The following is a 22,204-nucleotide window of genomic DNA, read 5'->3' as shown; positions in this document are numbered from 1 at the left end:
TGAACCGTCACACACATATGAACAGTCATACACATAGAAACATAGAAAATAGGTGCAGGAGTAGGCCATTCGGCCCTTCGAGCCTGCACCGTCATTCAATATGATCATGGCTGATCATCCAACTCAGTATCCTGTACCTGCCTTCTCTCCATACCCCCTTATCCCCTTGGCCACAAGGGCCACATCTAACTCCCTCTTAAATATAGCCAATGAACTGGCCTCAACTACCTTCTGTGGCAGAGAATTCCAGAGATTCACCACTCTCTGTGTGAAAAATGTTTTTTTCTCATCTCGGTCCTAAAAGATTTCCCCCTTATCCTTAAACTGTGACCCCTTGTTCTGGACTTCCCCAACATCGGGAACAATCTCCCTGCATCTAGCCTGTCCAACCGTTTAAGAATTTTGTAAGTTTCTATAAGATCCCCCCTCAATCTTCTAAATTCTAGCGAGTACAAGCCGAGTCTATCCAGTCTTTCTACATATGAAAGTCCTGCCATCCCAGGAATCAGTCTGGTGAACTCTCTGTACTCCCTCTATGGCACGAATGTCTTTCCTCAGATTAGGAGACCAAAACTGTACGCAATACTCCAGGTGTGGTCTCACCAAGACCCTGTACAACTGCAGTAGAGCCTCCCTGCTCCTATGCTCAAATCCTTTTGCTATGAATGCTAACATACCATTCGCTTTCTTCACTGCCTGCTGCACCTGCATGCCTACTTTCAATGACTGGTGTACCATGACACCCAGGTCTCGTTGCATCTCCCCTTTTCCTTATCGGCCACCATTCAGATAATAGTCTACTTTCCTGTTTTTGCCACCAAAGTGGATAACCTCACATTTATCCACATTATACTACATCTGCCATGCATTTGCCCACTCACCCAGCCTATCCAAGTCACATGGTCAGATTCAGATTCAGATTCAATTTTAATTGTCATTGTCAGTGTACAGTACAGAGACAACGAAAACACACACATGAACAGTCACACACACATGAACAGTCACACACACATGAACAGTCACACACATATGAACCGTCACACACAGCTCCTCACTGCACCACACGGGACACGGCAGAGGAGCGGACGGGAGGAGGGGGGGAGGGGGAAAGTGTGGGGGGGTTGAGGGGGGATTTACCGAGGCTCTCGGACCGACGTAGTGGGGGTACAGAGTTGGGCGACTCGGACCAGTCCAGCTTGCCCCGGGCGATGAGTTATTTGCGGGCTTTGTACAGCATGGTGGGGAAGTCGTGCTGAGAGGCAGCAAACACCTCAATCTTGTTCTTCACCGTCCCGAGCACCTGGGTGGAGAGAGGCAGCGTCAGGGAGAGCCGCAACGTGACCTCACCCCTAGTTGTGGGAGAGTCTGTCGGCACATTGCAACACCCTTACAATGTTCCTTTGTACTCCCCCTCCCCCCCACAGTGCAGCACCCCCCCTTAACCGCCCCCCCCACACCGAGTGCGTCACCCCCCCCCACCGAGTTCACCCCCTTCCCCCCCCTCCCCCACAGCGCGGCATTGTATCCACTATTACAGCTTCCTCTGGCAGCTGGTGTCAGATACAGACCACCCTCTGAGTGTCGAAGTTGCCCCTGAGGTCCCTCTTAAATTTCCCCCCTCTCACCTTATCCCTGTGCCCTCTAGTTGTAGAAACCTCTACCCTGGGAAACAGCCTGCGAGCGTTCACTTTACCCGGGCCCCTCGTGATCTTGTCCACCTCCATGGAGAGCGTTTTATCGGGATGCACCACAGCACAGTTTGGGAACAGCTCCATCCAGGACCCGCAAGAAATCGCAGACTTGTGGACGAAGCTCAGACCATCACACAGACCAACCTCCCTTCCATTGACTCCATCTACACGCTGCCTTGGCAAGGCCAGCAGCATCATCAAGGATCAGTCTCTATTTAGATCAGGCAGATAGTGAAGATGGTTGTGAACGATCTTGCAGCAGGATGTGGATCGATTGGCCAGGTGGGCGGAGGAATGGTCGATGGAATTTAATACAGAGAAGTGTGAGGTGTTGTATTTTGGGATGTCTAACAAGGGCAGGACCTACACAGTGGATGGTAGGCCTCTGGATAGTGTTGTAGAGCAGAAGGATCTAGGAGTACAGGTTCATGGTTCCATGAAGGTCGAGTCGCAGGTAGATAAGGTGGTCAAAAAGGCTTTTGGCACTTTGGCCTTCATCAGTCAGAGTATTGAGTATAGAAGTTGGGAGGTCATGTTGCAGTTGTAGAGGACATTGGTGGAATCGCATTTAGAATATTGTGTTCAGTTCTGGGCAGCATGTTATAGGAAAGATATTGTCAAGCTGGAAAGGATACAGAGAAGATTTACGAGGATGTTGCCAGGACTAGAGGGTGTGAGCTACAGGGAGAGGTTGAATAGGCTGTGTCTCTATTCCCTGGAGCACAGGAGGATGAGGGGGGATCTTATAGAGGTGTATAAAATCATGAGAGGAATAGATCGGGCAGATGCACAGAGTCTCTTGTCCAGAGTAGGGGAATCGAGGACCAGAGGACACAGGTTCAAGATGAAGGGGAAAAGATTTAATAGGAATCTGAGGGGTAACTTTTTCACACAGAGGGTGGTGGGTGTATGGAACATGCTGCCAGAGGAGGTAGTTGTGGCTGGGACTATCCCATCGTTTAAGAAACAGACAGGTACATGGATAGGACAGGTTTGGAAGGATATGGACCAAAGCAGACAGGTGGGACTAGTGTAGATGGTGCATGTTGGCCGGTGTGGGCAAGTTAGGCTGAGGGGCCTGTTTCTACACTGTATCACTCTATGACTAGTATAGCTGGGGCATGTTGGCCGGTGTGGGCAAGTTAGGCTGAGGGGCCTGTTTCTACACTGTATCACTCTATGACTAGTATAGCTGGGGCATGTTGGCCGGTGTGGGCAAGTTGGGCTGAGGGGCCTGTTTCTACACTGTATCACTCTATGACTCTCACCCCAGTCACTCCCTCCTCTCCCATCTCCCATCAGGCAAGAAGAACCTATGAAATCACACACCTCCAGATTCAGGGATAGTTTTTTTCTCAGTTATTATCAAGCAACTGATCCATCCTCTCACCAACTAGAGACCGACTAGCGGTCCTGACCTCCCATCGACCTCGTTGTAGACCCTCGGGCTATCTTTAATCGGACTTTAGCTTGCGCTAAATGTTATTCCCTGTATCCCGTATCTGTACACTGTGGACGGCTCGATTGTGATCATGTGTTGTCTTTCCGCTGACTGGTTAGCACGCAACAAGAAAAGCTCGGTACACGTGGCAATAAACACTGTTGCTGATGCTGGGGGGAGGGGGCTGACACCCACCTGGATGAGAGACTTGACGCTGGGCTGGAAGACCATGTTGGTGTTGAGCAAGAAGGAACGCAGGAGGGGCTGGGGGTGGCAGGCCAGCTGGGCAATGATCCCCGTCAGCAGGAAGTTGACATACAGCGAGTTCTGTAACATGTTCTCCAGCTTGGTGAACAACACAGCAATGAACGACCCTGGAGAGAGATGGAGAGAGAGACTGTCAGAGCTAGAGACTCACACCAAGACGGCACTGCGACTGATGGGGAGGGTGCAGGGGAGAGGGAGAGGGAGAGAGAGCGAGAGAGAGACAGAGAGAGCGACAGAGAGAGAGACAGAGAGAAGGTAGACAAAAGTGCTGGAGAAACTCAGCGGGTGCAGCAGCATCTATGGAGCGAAGGAAATAGGCAACGTTTTGGCCCGAAACCCTTCTTCAGACTGATGTGGGGTGGGGGGGGAGGAGGGGGGCGAAGAAAGGAGAAAGGAAGAGGAGGAGCTCGATGGCTGAGGGAGAGCTGAGAAGGGGAGGAGAGAGAGAGAGAAAGACTGGCAGAGTTAGAGAGTCACACAAACACTTCACTGTGACTGAAGGGGAGGGTGCAGGGGAGAGGGAGACAGAGAGAGAGAGAGAGAGGGAGAAAGAGGGGGTAGAGAGAGAGAGATAAGGAAGGAAGGAGAGAAAGTGTTGGTGTTATGATGGAGGGAGGGACAGGAATGAATGAAAGACGAGGGAATTGAATGCAACATCTCCAAGTTTGCGGATGACACGAAGCTGGGGGGCAGTGTTAGCTGTCAGGAGGATGCTAGGAGACTGCAAGGTGACTTGGATAGGCTGGGTGAGTGGGCAAATGTTTGGCAGATGCCGTATAATGTGGATAAATGTGAGGTTATCCATTTTGGTGGCAAAAATAGGAAATTAGACTATTATCTAAATGGTGGCCGATTAGGAAGAGGGGAGATGCAACGAGACCTGGGTGTCATGGTACACCAGTCATTGAAAGTAGGCATGCAGGTGCAGCAGGCAGTGATGAAAGCAAATGGTATGTTAGCTTTCATAGCAAAAGGATTTGAGTATAGGAGCAGGGAGGTTCTACTGCAGTTGTACAGGGTCTTGGTGTGACCACACCTGGAGTATTGCGTACAGTTTTGGTCTCCAAATCTGAGGAAGGACATTATTGCCATAGAGGGAGTGCAGAGAAGGTTCACCAGACTGATTCCTGGGATGTCAGGACTGTCTTATGAAGAAAGACTGGATAGACTTGGTTTATACTCTCTAGAATTTAGGAGATTGAGAGGGGATCTTATAGAAACTTACAAAATTCTTAAGGGGTTGGACAGGCTAGATGCAGGAAGATTGTTCCCGATGCTGGGGAAGTCCAGGACAAGGGGTCACAGCTTAAGGATAAGGGGGAAATCCTTTAAAACCGAGATGAGAAAAACTTTTTTCACACAGAGAGTGGTGAATCTGTGGAACTCTCTGCCACAGAGGGTAGTTGAGGCCACAGTTCATTGGCTATATTTATGAGGGAGTTAGATGTGGCCCTTGTGGCTAAAGGGATCAGAGGGTATGAAGAGAAGGCAGGTACAGGATACTGAGTTGGATGATCAGCCATGATCATATTGAATGGCGGTGCAGGCTCGAAGGGCCGAATGGCCTACTCCTGCACCGATTTTCTATGTTTCTAAGAATGATCACATGTGAGAATGAGAGGGGGGTGCCGTAAAGAGACAGGGGGAGAAAGGGAGGGAAAGAGAAAAAAGCAGAGAAAGAGGAGAGGAGAGGGTAAGACACAGGGGAAAAAATAATGGATGAGATCAAGTCAGAGGTGTCAGGGGGTTACGGGGAGAAGGCAGGAGAATGGGGTTAGGAGGGAGAGATAGACCAGCCATGATAGATGGGCCGAATGGCCTAATTCCACTCCTATCCCTTATAAGGTCATAAGGTCCCAGAATAAAATGCAGAGAAAGTCAGGTGGAGGGTGAGGGTGAGTGAGATGAGAATGGGGTGTTTGGAATGAAGTGCGTGGCTGAACCTGTGGCTACATATGCTGTGGTCTCACATCAGCAGGGCTATAACATCTTGAAGAAGGAACTGCAGATGCTGGAGAATCGAAGGTAGACAAAATTGCTGGAGAAACTCAGCGGGTGCGGCAGCATCTATGGAGCGAAGGAAATAGGCAATTGCCTATTTCCTTCGCTCCATAGATGCTGCCGCACCCGCTGAGTTTTCTCCAGCAATTTTGTCCACCTTCAGGTCTATAACATCGGATGGTGCACTGCCTGCTGTGGGGCCTGGCATGAGGGAGCTACAGGTTTTAACCTAATAGAGTGTCGCAGCGCGCTGCTTACTAACGAGATGTCCCTTCTGGGATGTATTCAAGATAGTTAGATTGAGCTCTTAGCTAACGGAATCAAGGGACGATCAGCCATGATCACATTGAATGGTGGTGCTAGCTCGAAGGGGCCGAATGGCCTACCACTGCACCTATTGTCTATTTCTTACTGTATGAAGGATGTTGTTAAGCTGGAAAGGGTGCGGAAATAAAATTCCAAGCATGTTGAGGGCTTCAGCTCTAGGGAGAGGTTGAGCAGGCCTGTGTAGGGTATACATGTAACTGTACGTGTACCTGGAGTGTGATTTACCTGTACCTGGGGCAGTGACACACCTGTAACTGTACATGTACCTGGGGCAGTGACACACCTGTGTAACTGTACCTGGGGCAGTGACATGTAGTGACACACCTGTGTAAGGACACACCTGTAACTGTACCTGTGGCAGCGACACACCTGTAACTGTACGTGTACCTCGGGCAGTGACACACCTGTGTAAGGACACACCTGTACCTGTCCCTGGGGCAGCGACACACCTGTAACTGTATCTGTCCCTGGGGCAGTGACACACCTGTCCCTGGGGCAGTGACACACCTGTACCTGGGGCAGTGACACACCTGTACCTGGGGCAGTGCCACACATGTAACTGTATCTGTCCCTGGGGCAGTGACACACCTGTAACTGTACATGTATTTGGGGAAGTGACACACCTGTGTAAGGTATACCTGTACCTGGGGTGTGACTCACCTGTGTAGGGTTGCCCCTGTTGCTCGATCAGCTGCCCACTGATGGGCACCCTGGGTTCCACCCTGGCCAAGCTGGCGGGAGGTTGGCACTCCTCAGCCCGGTGTTGGGTGGGCCTGTCGTCCTCGCGCTCCCCTCCTCCTCTGCCTCCTCCTCTGCCACCTCCTCGGTGCCCGCGACACCCTGGTCTGCCCGCGTCCAGCTGCCAATGCGTGCCTCCATCTCCAGCAGCTCCTGCGAGAACCTCTCCACGTTCAGACTCCTGCCGTTACCTTCGGCCGGAGCTCTGTCCAGCAGCTCGTCGATCAGCCTGTCCACGGACTCGCTGCCCGCCGGGTTGCCGGGACCAGCGGCCGGTCCGTCGGGGGCTTCTCCGGCCCCTCCCCGGGCCCCGGGACCCTCCCTGCGGGGGCCGCTCCTCTCGGGCCCGTTCCTCCGCACCTTCTTGACCAGCAGGCAGGTGTCTGGGTGTTCCCGGGCAGCGGCGGGCAGCGAGCCCCTCTCCTCCTCGCCCACCCCGTTCAGCAGGGCCGCGTGTTCACCGCGGCCGGAGAGGGGGTCATCCACCGGCCCCCGCTCCCGGCCCTCCCTCCCTCTCCGCAGGCCCCTCTTCTTGCTGTGTGGGTTGGTGGCAGTCACCTCCGGTGGCCCGTCACACTGCCCGTTCTCCAGCCGCTGCCCCTGCCCCTGCCCGCTGTCCGTGGTGGGCAGTTCCGGCCCGGAGCGCGGCCGCTCGGGGCCAAAGTGGTCCATGCGCAGGTGGACGGTGTCGATGTCGGCGGGGGGGGGCAGCGCCGAGCCAGGGTGGGGCTGGCAGCCATCGTAGGGGGCTGACCACTGGCTGCAGGCCCACACGCAGCGGTCAATGTGCATCCGGGCATCACGCAGGTACTGCAGGTAGTTGCAGTCCAGCTCGCCCACCTCCTCCCAGCGCCCGTGGGAGGGGCTGCAGGGGGCCGGCTCTCCCGGGGGCCCCCCCGGGGACCGCGGCACGTTGGCCCCCTCCGGGCCCGAACTCTGCTGCCGCGCAAACAGCGAGATGCGGCTGGGCGTGGCCGGCTTGGGCACCGCTGCCGTTACTGTCGAGCTGTCGATGCTGGGGCTGCCATGAGCTGCGGGCAAGGGGCAGCAGTTAGTGCGGCTACACAGAACTCCGCCCCTACCTCTACGTCCTTCCACAACCCTCCCTTACCTCTGCCCCTCCCCCCAAACCCTCTCCCCTACCTCTCCCCTACCTCTCCCCCAAACCCCCTCCCCACCTCTCCCCCTCCCCCCAAACCCCCCCCTACCTCTCCCCCTTCCTATCCCCCCCCCCCACACCTCTCCCTCTCCCCTCCCCCCTACCTGTCCGTCGTTTACTTTTTTGTTTCACCCATTTCCGCATTCATTCCCACACCATGGTCATCTCCCACACGCCTCCCTCTACCTCTCCCCTCCCCACCCCCTCCACCCCCACCACCCCTCCCCCCTACCTCTCCCCCTTCCCCCGACTCTTCTCCCCACACCTCCCTCCCTACCTCTCCCCCCTCCCCTCTATCTCTCCCCTTCCCTACCCCCTCCCCCTACCTCTCCCCCCTTTCCCCACCCATCCCCCTACCTCTCCGTCCCCCCCTACCTCCCCCTCCCCCCCACCCTCCCCCACAGAACGCAATACAATACACAATAGGTGCAGGAGTAGGCCATTCGGCCCTTCAAGCTAGCACCGCCATTCAATGCGATCATGGCTGATCATCCCCAATCAGTACCCCGTTCCTGCCTTCTCCCCATATCCCCTGACTCCGCTATCTTTAAGAGCCCTATTTAGCTCTCTCTTGAAAGTATCCAGAGAACCGGCCTCCACCGCCCTCTGAGGCAGAGAATTCCACAGACTCACAACTCTGTGTGAAAAAGTGTTTCCTCGTCTCAGTTCTAAATGGCTTACCCCTTTTTCTTAAACAGTGGCCCCTGGTTCTGGACTCCCCCAACATCGGGAACACGTTTCCTGCCTCTAGCGCGTCCAAACCCTTAACAATCTTATGTTTCAATAAGATCCCATCTCATCCTTCTAAAGTCCAGAATATACAAGCCCAGCCGCTCCATTCTCTCAGCATATGACAGTCCCGCCATCCCGGGAATTAACCTTGTAAATCTACGCTGCACTCCCTCAATAACAAGAATGTCATTCCTCAAATTAGGGGACCAAAACTGCACACAATACTCCAGGTGTGGTCTCAATAGGACCCTGTACAACTGTAGAAGGGCCTCTTTGCTCCTGTACTCAACTCCTCTTGTTATGAAGGCCATTATGCCATTCGCTTTCTTCATTGCCTGCTGTACCTGCATGCTTACTTTCATAGACTAATGAACAAGAACAAGAATACAGCAACCAATTGAGGATGAAGGAAAGGTTCAGAATGCTGCAACCTGTGAGCAAGGGTAAGTGAGAGATTCACCTGGATGTTACCTGGGCTTGTGGGCTTGAGTTACAGGGAGAGGTTGGATAGGCTGGGACTTTGTCCTTTGGAGCGTAGGGGGCTGAGGGGTGACCTTATTGAGGTGGACAAGATCATGAGGGGCACGGATAAAGTGAACGCTCACAGTCTGTTTCCCAGGGTAGAGGATTCTACAACTAGAGGGCACAGGGTTAAGGCGAGAGGGGAGAGATTTAAGAGGGACGTCAGGGGCAACTTCTACACTCAGTGGGTGGTCTGTATCTGGCACCAGCTGCCAGAGGAAGCTGTACAAGCCGGTACAATTATGACATTGACAAGCACTTTTGACAGATATATGGATGGTTCTAGAGATACAGCATGGAAACAGGCCCTTCGGCCCTTCGGGTCCACCAGTGATCACGTTCTATCCGACACATTGGCGACAATTTACAGAAGCCAATTAACCTGCAAACCTGCACGTCTTTGGAATGTGGGAGGAAACCAGAGCACCCGGAGAAAACCCACGCAGGTCACGGGGAGAACGTACAAACTCAGTACAGACAGCGCCCGTAGTCGGGATCGAACCCGGGTCTCTGGCGCTGTGAGGCAGCAGCTCTACCCGCTGCACCACCGTGCCACATGGGATGGGTTTAGAGGTCTATGGGACAAATGCAGGAAAGTAGGAGTACACAAGATTAGCAATTAGTCTGAAGAAGGATGTCGACCCGAAACGTCACCCATTCCTTCTCTCCAGAGATGCTGCCTGTCCCACTGAGTTACTCCGGCATTCTGTGTCTATCTTTGCAGTAAAGCGTATCAGCCACAAGGTGGAGCAGCTGCCCACCGGTCCACAGCGGGCACTGCCCTGTGCCGTGGACAGTGAAACCACTCTGCTGCTCGCTGAGCTGACCAGTGTCCTGGGACTGGACCTCACATCCAGCACCACCCCCCCGCCCCTCCACTCAAATACTGGCAGTAATGAGGGACAGTACTGAGGCAGAGTGATACAGTGTGGTAACAGGCCCTTTGGCCCAACTTGCCCACACCGGCCAACATGTCCCATCTACACTAGTCCCACCTGCCTGCGTTTGGCCCATATCCCTCTAAACCCACCCTATCCATGTACCTGTCTAACTGTTTCCTCAACGCTGCGATAGTCCCAGCCTCAACTACCTCCTCCGGCAGCTCGTTCCATACACCCACTGTGTAGAAAAAGTGACCCCCTCAGGTTCCTATTAAATCTTTCCACCCCCCCACTCATCTCAAACCCATGTTCTCGATTCCCCAACTCTGGACAAGAGACTCTGTGCGTCTGCCCGGTCTATTCCTGGCAACATCTCATACTCACTCTCTCCCCCCCCCCCCCCCCCCCCACCCCCGTTACCCTTCCCCCACCCCAGCTACCCCCCACACCCTGTCCACCCCTCCCCATACTACCCCACCCCACCCCCAGCAGCCCCGATCCCAACACCCTGCCTGCCCCACATTGCCCACCCCCGACCTGTCCTTCCACGCTCACCCACACAGCGCACTGCCCACACCCCTGCACCCTAAACCCTCACCCACAGAGTGCGCCTCCTCCCCTCCTATACTATCCCACTCCCACTGTGCATAGACCTCCACCCTCCCCCCCCCCCCCCACCAGGGCCAGGGGCAGCCCCCCTCAGGGACCCCCCCCCGTCAGGGACTGACCCCCCCCCTTCAGGGACTGACTCCCCCTTCAGGGACTGACTGACCCCCCCCCGTTAAGGACTGACCCCCCCCCGTCAGACACTGACCTTTGGACCAGACGGCGTGCTCCTCCTCACGCTCGGGACAGGCCAGGTTGTGGGGTTTGCAGCAGTCGGGGATGAGGGACAGGAACTTGTCGGCCGTCTTCCCCCGTACAGGTCCTGCTCCTTCACCCGCACTGCGCTGGCTCAGCATCACGTGGCTGCAGGGGATCAGGTACCTGGCCACAGGTGGGAGGGGTTAGTGTGAGCGGACCCCCGCAACACGGCAATGCCCCCTCCACACCCCCCCCCCCCCCACCCCCACCCCACAACTCCACACCCCCCCCCCACCCCGAGTACGATAGTTTTTCCCCAGGTCCCTGTCCCCACCCCCATCCCCCCAGGGCTGCAGAGGGGAGGATGGGTCTTGCCCCCTGCCCTACCTGAGAACGAGTTGCAGCAAGATGTCCTCACAGTTGAGTGTGAGCAGGGTCCGGAACAGACTGAGGGAGACCATGCAGAGCTGGTTAGAGGAGAGAACACAGTTAGTGTCCGCAGGCAGACCCATGCACACACGCAGGCACGCAGCAAGTCAGCCGTGTCTGTGGCTGCATCCAACCGGTGAGGGGGGGTCTCTGCGAGGGGGGATCTTGGCGAGGAGGGGTCTCAGTGAGTAGCAGTGGAGGTGAGGGGGGGTTTCGGCGAGGAGGGGGTCTCGGCGAGGAGTGGTCTCGGCGAGGAGTGGTCTCGGCAAGGAGGGAGTCGCGGTGAGGGGGGGTCTCGGCAAGGAGGGGGTCGTGGTGAGGGGGGGTCTCGGCGAGGAGGGGGGATCGGCGAGGAGTGGGGTCTCGGTGAGGGGGGGTCTCGGCGAGGAGTGGTCTCGGTGAGGGGGGGTCTCGGCAAGGAGGGGATCGCGGTGAGGGGGGGTCTCGGCAAGGGGGGGGTCTTGGTGAGGGGGGTCTCGGTGAGGGGGGGGTCTCGGTGAGGGGGGGGGTCTCAGCGAGGGGGGGTCTCGGCGAGGAGGGGTCTCCTCGGCGAGGAGGGGGTCTCGGTGAGGGGGGGGTCTCAGCGGAGAGGGGGTCTCGGCGAGGAGGGGGTCTCGGTGAGGGGGGGTCTCGGCTCGGCGAGGGGGGGTCTCGGCGAGGGGGGGTCAAGGAGGGGGGTCGGGGGGGCGAGGGGGGGGTCTCGGCGAGGGGGGGGGTCTCGGCGAGGGGGGGTCTCGCGAGGGGGGGTCTCGGTGAGGGGGGGTCTCGGCGAGGGGGGGTCTCTCGGCGAGGGGGGGGTCTCGGCGAGGGGGGGGTCTCGGCGAGGGGGGGTGTCTCGGCGAGGGGGGTCTCGGCGAGGGGGGGTCTCGGCGGGGGGGTCTCGGGCGAGGTGGGGGTCGGCGAGGGGGGTCTCGGCGAGGGGGGGTCTCGGCGAGGTGGGGTGTCTCGGCGAGGGGGGGTCTCGGCGAGGGGGGGTCTCGGCGAGGTGGGGTGTCTCGGCGAGAGGGGGGGTCTCGGCGAGGGGGGGTCTCGGCGAGGGGGTCTCGGCGAGGGGGGGTCTCGGCGAGGGGGGGTCTCGGCGAGGGGGGGGTCTCGGCGAGGTGGGGGTGTCTCGGCGAGGGGGGGGTCTCGGCGAGGGGGGGTCTCGGCGAGGGGGGTCTCGGCGAGGGGGGGTCTCGGCGAGGGGGGGTCTCGGCGAGGTGGGGTGTCTCGGCGAGGTGGGGGGTCTCACCCTGGAGTTGCTGCTGATGCGGCTGATGAGCGTGTCGAGGATGGTGATGTTCTCGTGCCGGTGCAGCACGATGAACCGCAGGAAGGTTTTCAGCAGAGCCACCTCTGTGACCGTGCGCAGGAAGAGGTCCAGGTACGCCGTGCTGGCAATCATCTCCTCGATGGAGGTCTGTGGAGGGTAGAGGTGTACGCTCACCACACCGCACCGCCAGACTCAACCCATGCACGCAACACCCACCCTCAGTAACCCCCACCACCCTCCACCCACAACCTCTGTAACCCTCAGCCCTCGACCCCAACCTCCGTGACCCCTCAACCCGCGATCCAAACCTCCATATCCCCAACCTCCGTAATTCAACCCTAGATCCCCAGGAGGTCCAGGTATGTGGAGGTCACAGCAGCGTACAGTCGCCACACTGCACCTCTGTATCCAACCCATGGTCACCCAACCTCCACAAACACCCCCCCCCCAGCCTTCGTCCCGCCCCCCCCAACCTCTGTAACGCTCCCCCCCCCAGCCCTCGCCCCCCTATCCTTGGTCAACAACCTCTGTAACCCTGGCGCCAGCAATGGCTGCCTCGCCAACAGTCTGTCTGTCCCTTCCTTCCTTGTTGTATTTTTAGTGTTCTTCAGCTTGTTTTATATGGGGGGGGAGGGGAGGAGGGGGTTTGGGGGAAACTTTATTTTTTATCTCTTACCTCGACGGAGATGCCACATTTTCCGTATCGTATCTCCGTCCGCACTGCGCATAACATCGCGGAGTTGTGGGCCTTTGCTGGAGACGGCGGGAGCCTGCGGACTTTAACACCGTGGAGCTCGCAGTCCCTGATTTGAGATCGACTACGGGAGCTCCAAGCCGCAGGAGCTTCGACCACCCCGACACGGGAGCTTTGTGCGCCCCAACACGGGAGCTTCGATCACCCCGACTGCGGATGGACCGACTGCCCCGACCGCGGGAGATTAAAGAGGGAAGAAGATTAGACTTTATTGGCTTCCATCACAGTGGGGAATGTGGGGAATCCACTGTGGTGGATGTTTATGTCAACTTTTATAAAGTTGTGTGCCTTGGTGCTTTTTTTTAGTACGGTTTTATGGTAATACGAATATCACTGTACCATAATTGGTACGTGTGACAATAAAAGACCTTTGAAACCATCATTCGCCCAACCGCAGTCTGAGGCAGGGTTCAAAGCCAAAATGTTGCCTATCCTGTTCCCCCAGAGATCCTGCCCGATCCCCTGAGTTATTCCAGCACTTTGTGTCTATAGACGGCTGTGGAGGCTGTCAATGGGTATTCTTTAAGGCAGGGACAGATGGATTCTTCATTAGTACGGGTGTCAGGGAAGGCAGGAGAATGGGGTTGGGAAGGAGAGATAGATCAGCCATGATTGAATGACGGAGTAGACTTGATGGGCCGAATGGCCTAATCTTGCACCTATCATTTATGAACCCCTGATTCCCAACCTCCGTAACCCCTGACCCCAACCTCCGTGACCCCAACCTGCGGAGAGGGGAGGCGGTGAGGGACTGTGTGGGATGTGGGCCTCAGCCAGTGACCGAAGGGGTGCGGGGAGTCCGAGCCTGGCAGGGGGAATGGTGAGGTGTACCTCCTCACAGTCACAGAGTCAGGTGGGAGAGGGCGCTCGCTGCCTTACCTTATGGAGTGCAGGGCCCATGACTGGCACCAGGAATCCATTGTGCACGTACTCCACCAGCTGGTTACGGACCAGAGGATGAGCAACCTGTGCAGAGCAGAGAGCCCCGGTCAGCATCAGCCCAACCTGCTCCCATACACCAGCCCTCCCTCCTCCCACCAACAGCTAACGGCACTTCAAACAGAACACAGTGCTGGAGCATAGCCTATGCTAAACTCCCCAAACCCCTGGATTAGATCCACCTTGTAACTCCCAGGGATCTGTTAGACAATAGACAATAGACAATACACAATAGGGGCAGGAGTAGGCCATTTGGCCCTTTGAGCCAGCACCGCCATTCAATGTGATCATGGCTGATCATCCCCAATCAGTACCCCGTTCTTGCCTTCTCCCCATATCCCCTGACTCCGCTATCTTTAAGAGCCCTACCTAGCTCTCTCTTGAAAGTATCGAGAGAACCTGCCTCCACCGCCCTCTGAGGCAGAGAATTCCACAGACTCACCACTCTCTGTGAGAAAAAGTGTTTCCTCGTCTCCGTTCTAAATGGCTTACTCCTTATTCTTAAACGGTGGCCCCTGGTTCTGGACTCCCCCAACATCGGGAACATGTTTCCTGCCTCTAGCGTGTCCAAGCCCTTAACAATCTTATATGTTTCAATGAGATTCACTCTCATCCTTCTAAACTCTGTTATTCTATATACAAACTCCACGGACCCCTTGTCGACTTGGAGACAGGTTTGGGGGGGGGTCAACAACGTGGAAGCGTATGTGTGCAGTTAACATAGAAAATGTAGAAACATAGAAAATAGGTGCAGGAGGCGGCCATTCGGCCCTTCGAGCGGTTAACAGGAAAGAGAGTGCAGAAAAGGTCACTTCAAAGGTCTTCTTCTTCTTGCGTATGGCGTGCACAGCCTAAAGTTGTTGGACAACTTGTTCTATTTCATCTTATTTGATTGTGCACGCCAGGTTGATTGCATTAGTCGAAACAGGGCGGACCACGTGAAGGTTGCAATCTCCCACCCATGTCAAAGGTCAGTGTACAAAATCATGAGAGGAACTCTCTGCCACAGAAGGTAGTTGAGGCCAGTTCATTGGCTATATTTAAGAGGGAGTTAGATGTGGCCCTTGTGGCTAAGGGGATCAGGGGGTATGGAGAGAAGGCAGGTACGGGATACTGAGTTGGATGATCAGCCATGATCATATTGAATGGCGGTGCAGGCTCGAAGGGCCGAATGGCCTACTCCTGCAACTAATTTCTATGTTTCTATGTTTCTATGAATAGATCGGGTAGATGCACAGAGTCTCATGCCCAGAGTAGGGGAATCGAGGACCAGAGGACATAGGTTTAAGGTGAGGGGGAAAAGATTTAATAGGAATCTGAGGGATAACTTTTTCACACAGGAGGGTGTATGGAACAAGCTGCCAGAGGAGGTAGTTGAGGCTGGGACTATTCCAACGTTTAAGAAACAGTTAGACATGTATAGGAGAGGTTTGAAGGGATATGGACCAAACGCAGGCAGGTGGGACCAGTGTAGATGGCTGATGGTGGGCAAGTTGGGCCGAAGGGCCTGTTTCCATGATGTATCACTCTGTGACTAACAGGGCAGGGGGATGGGAACCAATGCAAGGAGACAGAGGGACATACAAGGGGGACAGAAGCAGCAGGTAGAAGGGAGAAAAGAAAAACAAACCTGAAAGCTTTGTGCCTTAATACGAGGAGCATTCGTAATAAGGTGGATGAATTGAATGCGCAGTTAGTTGTTAAGGAATATAATATAGTTGGGATTACGGAGACATGGCTCCAGGGTGACCAAGGCTGGGATCTAAACATGCAGGGGTATTCAATATTCAGGAAGGATAGACAGAAAGGAAGAGGAGGTGGGGTGGCATTGCAGGTTAAAGAGAAGATTAATGCAATAGAAGTAGTGACATTAGCTTGGATGCTGTAGTCGGTATGGGTAGAACTGCGAAATAGCCAAGGGCAGAAACCGCTTGTTGGAGTCGTGTACAGATCACCAAACAGCAGTAGGGAGGTTGGGGATAGCATCAAGCAGGAAATGAGGGATGTGTGTAGCAAAGGTACAGCAGTTATCATGTGTGACTTTAATCTACATATAGATTGGGCCAACCAAATTAGTAATGGCGCTGAGGAGGAGGATTTCCTGGAATGTATACGGATGGGTTTAAAAACCAATATGTAGAGGAACTGACAAGAGGGCAGGTCATCCTAGACTGGGTATTGTGTAATGAGGAAGGATTAGTTAGTGATCTTGTTGTGCAAAGCCCCTTGGGCAACAGTGATCATAATATGGTGGCATTAGGATGGGGAGTGACACGATTAATTCAGAGACTAGGTTACGGAACTTAAAGAAAGGAGACTTTGAAGGTATGAGACGGGAATTGGCTAGGATTGACTGGCAAATGGTACTTAAAGGGTTGACAGTGGAGAGGCAATGGCAAAGATTTAAAGACCGCATGGTTGACTTACAAACAATTGTTCATTCCTGTCTGGCGGAAAAATAAAACGGGGAAGGCAGCTCAACCATGGCTAACGAGGGAAATCAAGGATAGTGTTAAATCCAAGGAAGAGGCATATAAATTGGCCAGAGGAAGCAGCAAACCGGAGGACTGGGAGAAATTTAGAACTCAACAGAGGAGGACAAAGGGGCGGAAATAGAGGGGGGGAAATAGAGCATGAAAGAAAGAAAGCTTGCGGGGAATATAAAAACTGACGGTTAAAGCTTCTTTAGATATGTGAAGAGGAAAACATTACTGAAGACAAATGTAGGTCCCTTACAATCAGAGACAAGTGAATTTATAGTGGGAAACAAGGAAATGGCAGAACAGTTAAACAAGTACTTTGGTTCTGTCTTCACAAAGGAAGACACAAACAATCTCCCAGAAATACTAGGGGATTGAGGATCTAGTGGGAGGGAGGAACTGAAGGAAATGGTGTTGGGTAAACTATTGGGATTGAAGGCAGATAAATCCCCAGGGCCTGATGGTCTGCATCCCAGAATACTGAAGGAGGTGGCCCTAATATATCATGGATGCATTGGTGATCATTCGCCAATGTTCTCTCGACTCTGGATCAGTTCCTGTGGACTGGAGGGTAGCAAATGTAACTCCACTTTTTAAGAAAGGAGGGAGAGAGAAAACGGGGAATTATAGTCCAGTTAGCCTGACATCGGTAGTGGGGAAGATGTTCGTGTCAAATATTAAAGATGAAATAGCAGCGCATTTGGAAAGCAGTGACAGGATTGGTCAAAGTCAGCATGGATTTATGAAGGAGAAATCATGCTTGACTAACCCGGGTTCGATCCCGACTACGGGTGCTGTCTGTACGGAGTTTGTACGTTCTCCCCGTGACCTGCGTGGGTTTTCTCCGAGATCCTTGGTTTCCTCCCACACTCCAAAGAATTACAGGTTTGTAGGTTAATTAGCTTGGTGTAAATGTAAAAATTGACCAGTGTGTGGAGATAGTGTTAGTGTGCGGGGATCGCTGGTCGGCACGGACCCGGTGGGCCGAAGGGCCTGTTTCCGCGCTGTATCTCTAAACTAAACTAAGCTAAAGTAAAACTAGAATGGATAAGGGAGAGCCAGTGGATGTGGTGTATCTGGAGTTTCAAAAAGCCTTTGACAAGGTCCCACACAAGAGATTAGTGTGCAAAATTAGAGCACATGGTATTGGGGGCAGGGTATTGACATGGATAGAGAACTGGTTGGCAGATAGGAAGCAAACAGTAGGATTTAACAGGTCCTTTTCAGAATGGCAGGCAGTGACTAGTGGGGTGCCGCAAGGCTCGGTGCTGGGACCCCAGTTGTTTACAATATATATAAACAATTTAGACGAGGGAATTAAATGTAACGTTTGCGGATGACACAAAGCTGGCTGGCAGTGTGAGCTGCGAGGAGGATGCTGTGAGGCTGCAGGGTGACTTGGATAGGTTGGGTGAGTGGGCAGATGCATGGCAGATGCAGTATAATGTGGATAAATGTGAGGTTATCCACTTTTGTGGCAAGAACAGGAAAGGCAGATTATTATCTGAATGGTGTCAGATTAGGAAAAGGGGAGGTGCAACGAGACCTGGGTGTGCTTGTACATCAGTCACTGAAAGTAAGCATGCAGGTACAGTAGGCAGTGAAGAAAGCCTGTTGGCCTTCATAGCGAGAGGATTTGTGTATAGGAGCAAGGAGGTCCTACTGCAGTTGTACAGGACCCTGGTGAGACCACACCTGGTGTATTGCGTGCAGTTTTGGTCTCCCAAATTGAGGAAGGACATTCTTGTTATTGAGGGAGTGCAGCGTAGGTTCACCAGGTTAATTCCCGGGATGGCGGGACTGACATATGAGGAAAGAATGGGTCGACTGAGCTTGTGTTCACTGGATTTTAGAAGGATGAGAAGATATCTTATAGAAACATATTAAGGGATAGATGCAGGAAAAAATGTTCCCCATGTTGGGGGGGGTCCAGAACCAGGGGTCACAGTTTAAGAATAAGGGGTCGGCCATTTAGGACTGAGATGAAGAAAAACTTTTTCACCCAGAGAGTTGTGAATCTGTGGAATTCTCTGCCACAGAAGGCAGTGGAGGCCAATTCACTGGATGTTTTCAAGAGAGACTTAGATTTAGCTCTTAGGGCTAATGGAATCAAGGGATATGGGGAGAAGGCAGGAACGGGGTACTGATTGTGGATGATCAGCCATGATCACATTGAATGGCGGTGCTGGCTGGAAATGCCGAATGTCTTACTCCTGTACCTATTGTCTATGTTTCTGTGATTAAAACCCTAGGCTGTAACCCACTCCCAGGGATCTGTTATTCTATATATAAACCCCCTGAACCACTCCCATGGATTTGCTACTCTATATATGACGTCCCCATCCGATCGCTGGATTAGACCCCCTGCATTGCTGGACCCCCCCCCCCCCCTGTTTGCTGGGGGCCCTGGTGGGTGAGACGGGAGCGGCTCCTACCTGGATGACTGCGTTGCAGAATTCCAGCGAGTTCATGAACATGGTGATGGAGGAGACCCCCATCCAGTCCTCGCGCCGCAGGGCATGCCAGTCGTCTCCCCGCACCTCGATCTTGCGAGGCAGTGAGGAGTAAAGTGCACTCAGCCCCGTGGCCAGCACCTGGTGGGGCAAACACACACAGTCACAGAGTCACTGAGACACAGAGATACGGAGTCACGGAGACACAGAGACACAGAGTCACAGAGTCACAGACACAGAGACACAGAGACACAGAGATACGGAGTCACGGAGACACAGAGATACAGAGTCACTGAGACACAGAGTCACTGAGACACAGAGACACACAGTCACAGAGTCACAGAGACACAGAGATACGGAGTCACGGAGACACAGAGACACACAGTCACAGAGACACAGAGACACAGACACACAGTGACACAGAGACACTAAGGCACACACAGTCATAGTCACAGAGACACAGAGTCACAGAGACACAGGGACACAGTGACACAGAGTCACAGAGACACAGAGTGACACAGAGACACAAAGACACACACAGTCACACAGTCACAGAGACACAAAGGCACAGTCACAGTCGCACAGTCACAGAGACACAGAGACACAGTGACACAGAGTCACAGAGACACAGTGACACAGAGACACAAAGGCACACACAGTCACAGAGACAGAGACAGTGACACAGACACAAAGGCACACAGTCACGGAGACACAGAGACACTGAGACAGAGACACAGAGACACAGAATCACAGTCACAGAGAGACAGAGATACAGAGACACAGAGATAGGGAGACAGAGAGACACAGAGTGATGGTGTGGAAACTTGCCCACACCGAGCAACACGCCCCATCTACACTAGTCCAACCTAGTACTCCTTCCTCCCTCTCCCCGGCCCTTCCGTTTCCTTCCCCTAATCTCCTCAACAACCTCGTTGCCTCCCATTCCCCCTCTCCCACCTCAAACACCAGTGGTTGACAGCTAGCAAGATCACAGGACGTGGCTTAGCTGACAGTCCAAGTCATACGCCACAGAAACAGGCCTTCCTGCCGCCCCCCCCCACTGCTTCACCCCACCTCTCTTCTACCCAATACCCATGCCCTGGCAGGTTGCCAACGGTCACCAATCCCACATGTCTCCAAGTCGACAAGGATGACAGGTTATCTGTCTGGCCACTGTTTAGTTTAGAGATTTAGCGCCGAAACAGGCCCTTCGGCCCACCGAGTCCGCACCGACCAGCGATCCCCGCACACTAACCATATCATACACACACTAGGGATAATTTACACTTATACCAAGCTAATTAACCTACAAACCTGTGCGTTTTTGGAGAGTGGGAGGAAACTGAAGATCTCGGAGTGAACCCACGCAGGTGACGGGGAGAATGTACAAACTCCGTACAGACAGCACCCGTAGTCAGGATGGAACCTGGGTCACCAGTGCTGCAAGTGCTGTAAGGCAGCAACTCTACCGCCCAATACTGATATGTCAGAGAGTCATACAGCACAGAAAAAGGCCCTTTGGCCCAACTTGTCCATGCTAGTCCCAGTTGCCTGTGTTTGGTACATATCACTCCGAGCCTTAGTAGACACAAGGAACTGTTGATGCTGGTTTACAGAAAAAGACACGAAATGCTGCAATAACTCAGCGGGTCAGGCAGCATCTTTGGAGAACAAGTGGTCTCAAGAAGGGTCCCGACCCGAAACGTCACCTATCTATGTTCTCCATGCATGATGCCAGATCTGCTGAGTAGACAAAAATGCTGGAGAAACTCAGCGGGTGAGGCAGCATCTATGGAGAGAAGGAATAGGTGATGTTTAAGGTCAAGATCCTTCTCTCCACAGATGCTGGCTGCCTCACCCGCTGAGTTTCTCCAGCATTTTTCAGCTAGTGACTCTTCTTCAGTTTGGAAGGGCTTGCAAGAAATCACCAGCTACAAGAGGAAAGCCCCCCCGCTCTTTGGACACTCGTCAGCTGACCAACGACCTGAATGAGCTCTACTGCAGGTTTGACAAGCAGAAACGTAACCCTGGTACCCCCTCCCCAACCAACACAGCCAGACCCAAGTCTGCAAAGACTGGACCCCTCTGCACCCACTCCTCCCTATTCACCACTTCACACCGACTTAAAGCAAGACTCCAGTCGGAAAAGACTGGACCCTTTCCCACCCACCCCTCTCCAATCACCACTTCGCACCCAATTACCCACACCCTCCGTGCTGCACAACATCACTACTCCATCACCAACAATAAAAATAGAGGAGGTGGAAAGGCTGTTCAGAAGAAAGAAAATCCGGACATCTCCAGGACAGGACAATGTTTCCCCCTCAAGCTCTGTGCCGAACAACTGTCTACACAGACATTTTTAATCAGTCCCTGCAAACCTGCACTGTCCCTACCTGCTTTAAAGTCTCCACTATTGTCCCTGTACCCAAAAAGGCAAGGATTACTGGTCTTAATGACTACCAGCCTGTCGCACTGACCTCTGTAGTCATGAAGACCCTTGAAAGGCTTTGAAACATAGAAGCATAGAAAATAGGTGCAGGAGGAGGCCATTCGGCAGCACCGCCATTCATTATGATCATGGCTGATCGTCCCCAATCAATAACCCCCGCCCGCCTTCTCCCCATATCCCTTGATTCCACTAGCCGCTAGTGCTCGATCTAACTCTCTTAAATCCATCCAGTGATTTGGCCTCCACTGCCCTCTGTGGCTGAAAAATATCACAAACCTCATGCTGGACCCTCTGCTGTTTGCATATCGGCCCAATAGATCTGTGGATGACGCAGTCAATCTGGGCCTGCACTTCATCCTACAGCACCTGGACCACCAGGGGACCTATGCGAGGATTTTGTTTGTTGATTTTAGCTCTGCATTCAACACCGTTGTGCCAGAGCTACTACACTCCAAACTTTCTGAGTTGACTGTGCCTGAACCCCTCTGTCGGTGGATCACCAGCTTCCTGACAGACAGGAAGCAGCATGTGAGGCTGGGAAAGCACATCTCGGGCCCGCAAACGCTCAGCATAGGTGCACCGCAAGGCTGCGTACTCTCCCCTCTCCTCTACTCTCTCTACACCAACGACTGCACCTCCACCGACTCCTCTGTCAAGCTTCTCAAGTTTGCGGATGACACAACCCTGATTGGACTGATCCAGGATCGGGAGGAATCTGCCTACAGACAGGAAGTGTCACAGCTGGCGTCCTGGTGCCGTAGCAACAACCTGGAGCTCAATGCTTTTAAGAGTGAAATTGATTGTAGACTTTAGGAGAGCTCCCTCCCCCCCTCACCATCAACAGCACCACAGTCACATCTGTGGAGTCTTTTAAGTTCCTTG

The 22,204-nt window shown here is 53.8% G+C and overlaps 1 protein-coding gene across 1 annotated transcript in view; it reads right to left on the bottom strand.

Moving 5' to 3' along the window:
- fhip1b (FHF complex subunit HOOK interacting protein 1B) overlaps nt 1–22,204 on the bottom strand; it is a 38,305-nt gene that overhangs the window by 506 nt on the left and 15,595 nt on the right. Inside the window, 8 exon segments of the mRNA XM_055637585.1 lie at nt 1,138–1,300; nt 3,328–3,506; nt 6,417–7,496; nt 10,574–10,746; nt 10,951–11,030; nt 12,224–12,391; nt 13,878–13,964; nt 18,853–19,011. Of these exon segments, the coding sequence (XP_055493560.1) occupies nt 1,138–1,300; nt 3,328–3,506; nt 6,417–7,496; nt 10,574–10,746; nt 10,951–11,030; nt 12,224–12,391; nt 13,878–13,964; nt 18,853–19,011 (2,089 nt within the window).

The sequence above is a fragment of the Leucoraja erinacea genome, chromosome 6 (assembly GCF_028641065.1).
Source record: "Leucoraja erinacea ecotype New England chromosome 6, Leri_hhj_1, whole genome shotgun sequence".
Classification (NCBI taxonomy): domain Eukaryota; kingdom Metazoa; phylum Chordata; class Chondrichthyes; order Rajiformes; family Rajidae; genus Leucoraja; species Leucoraja erinaceus.
Note: the sequence above shows the minus strand (reverse complement) of the source record. Positions and strands in the feature narration are given on the sequence as shown.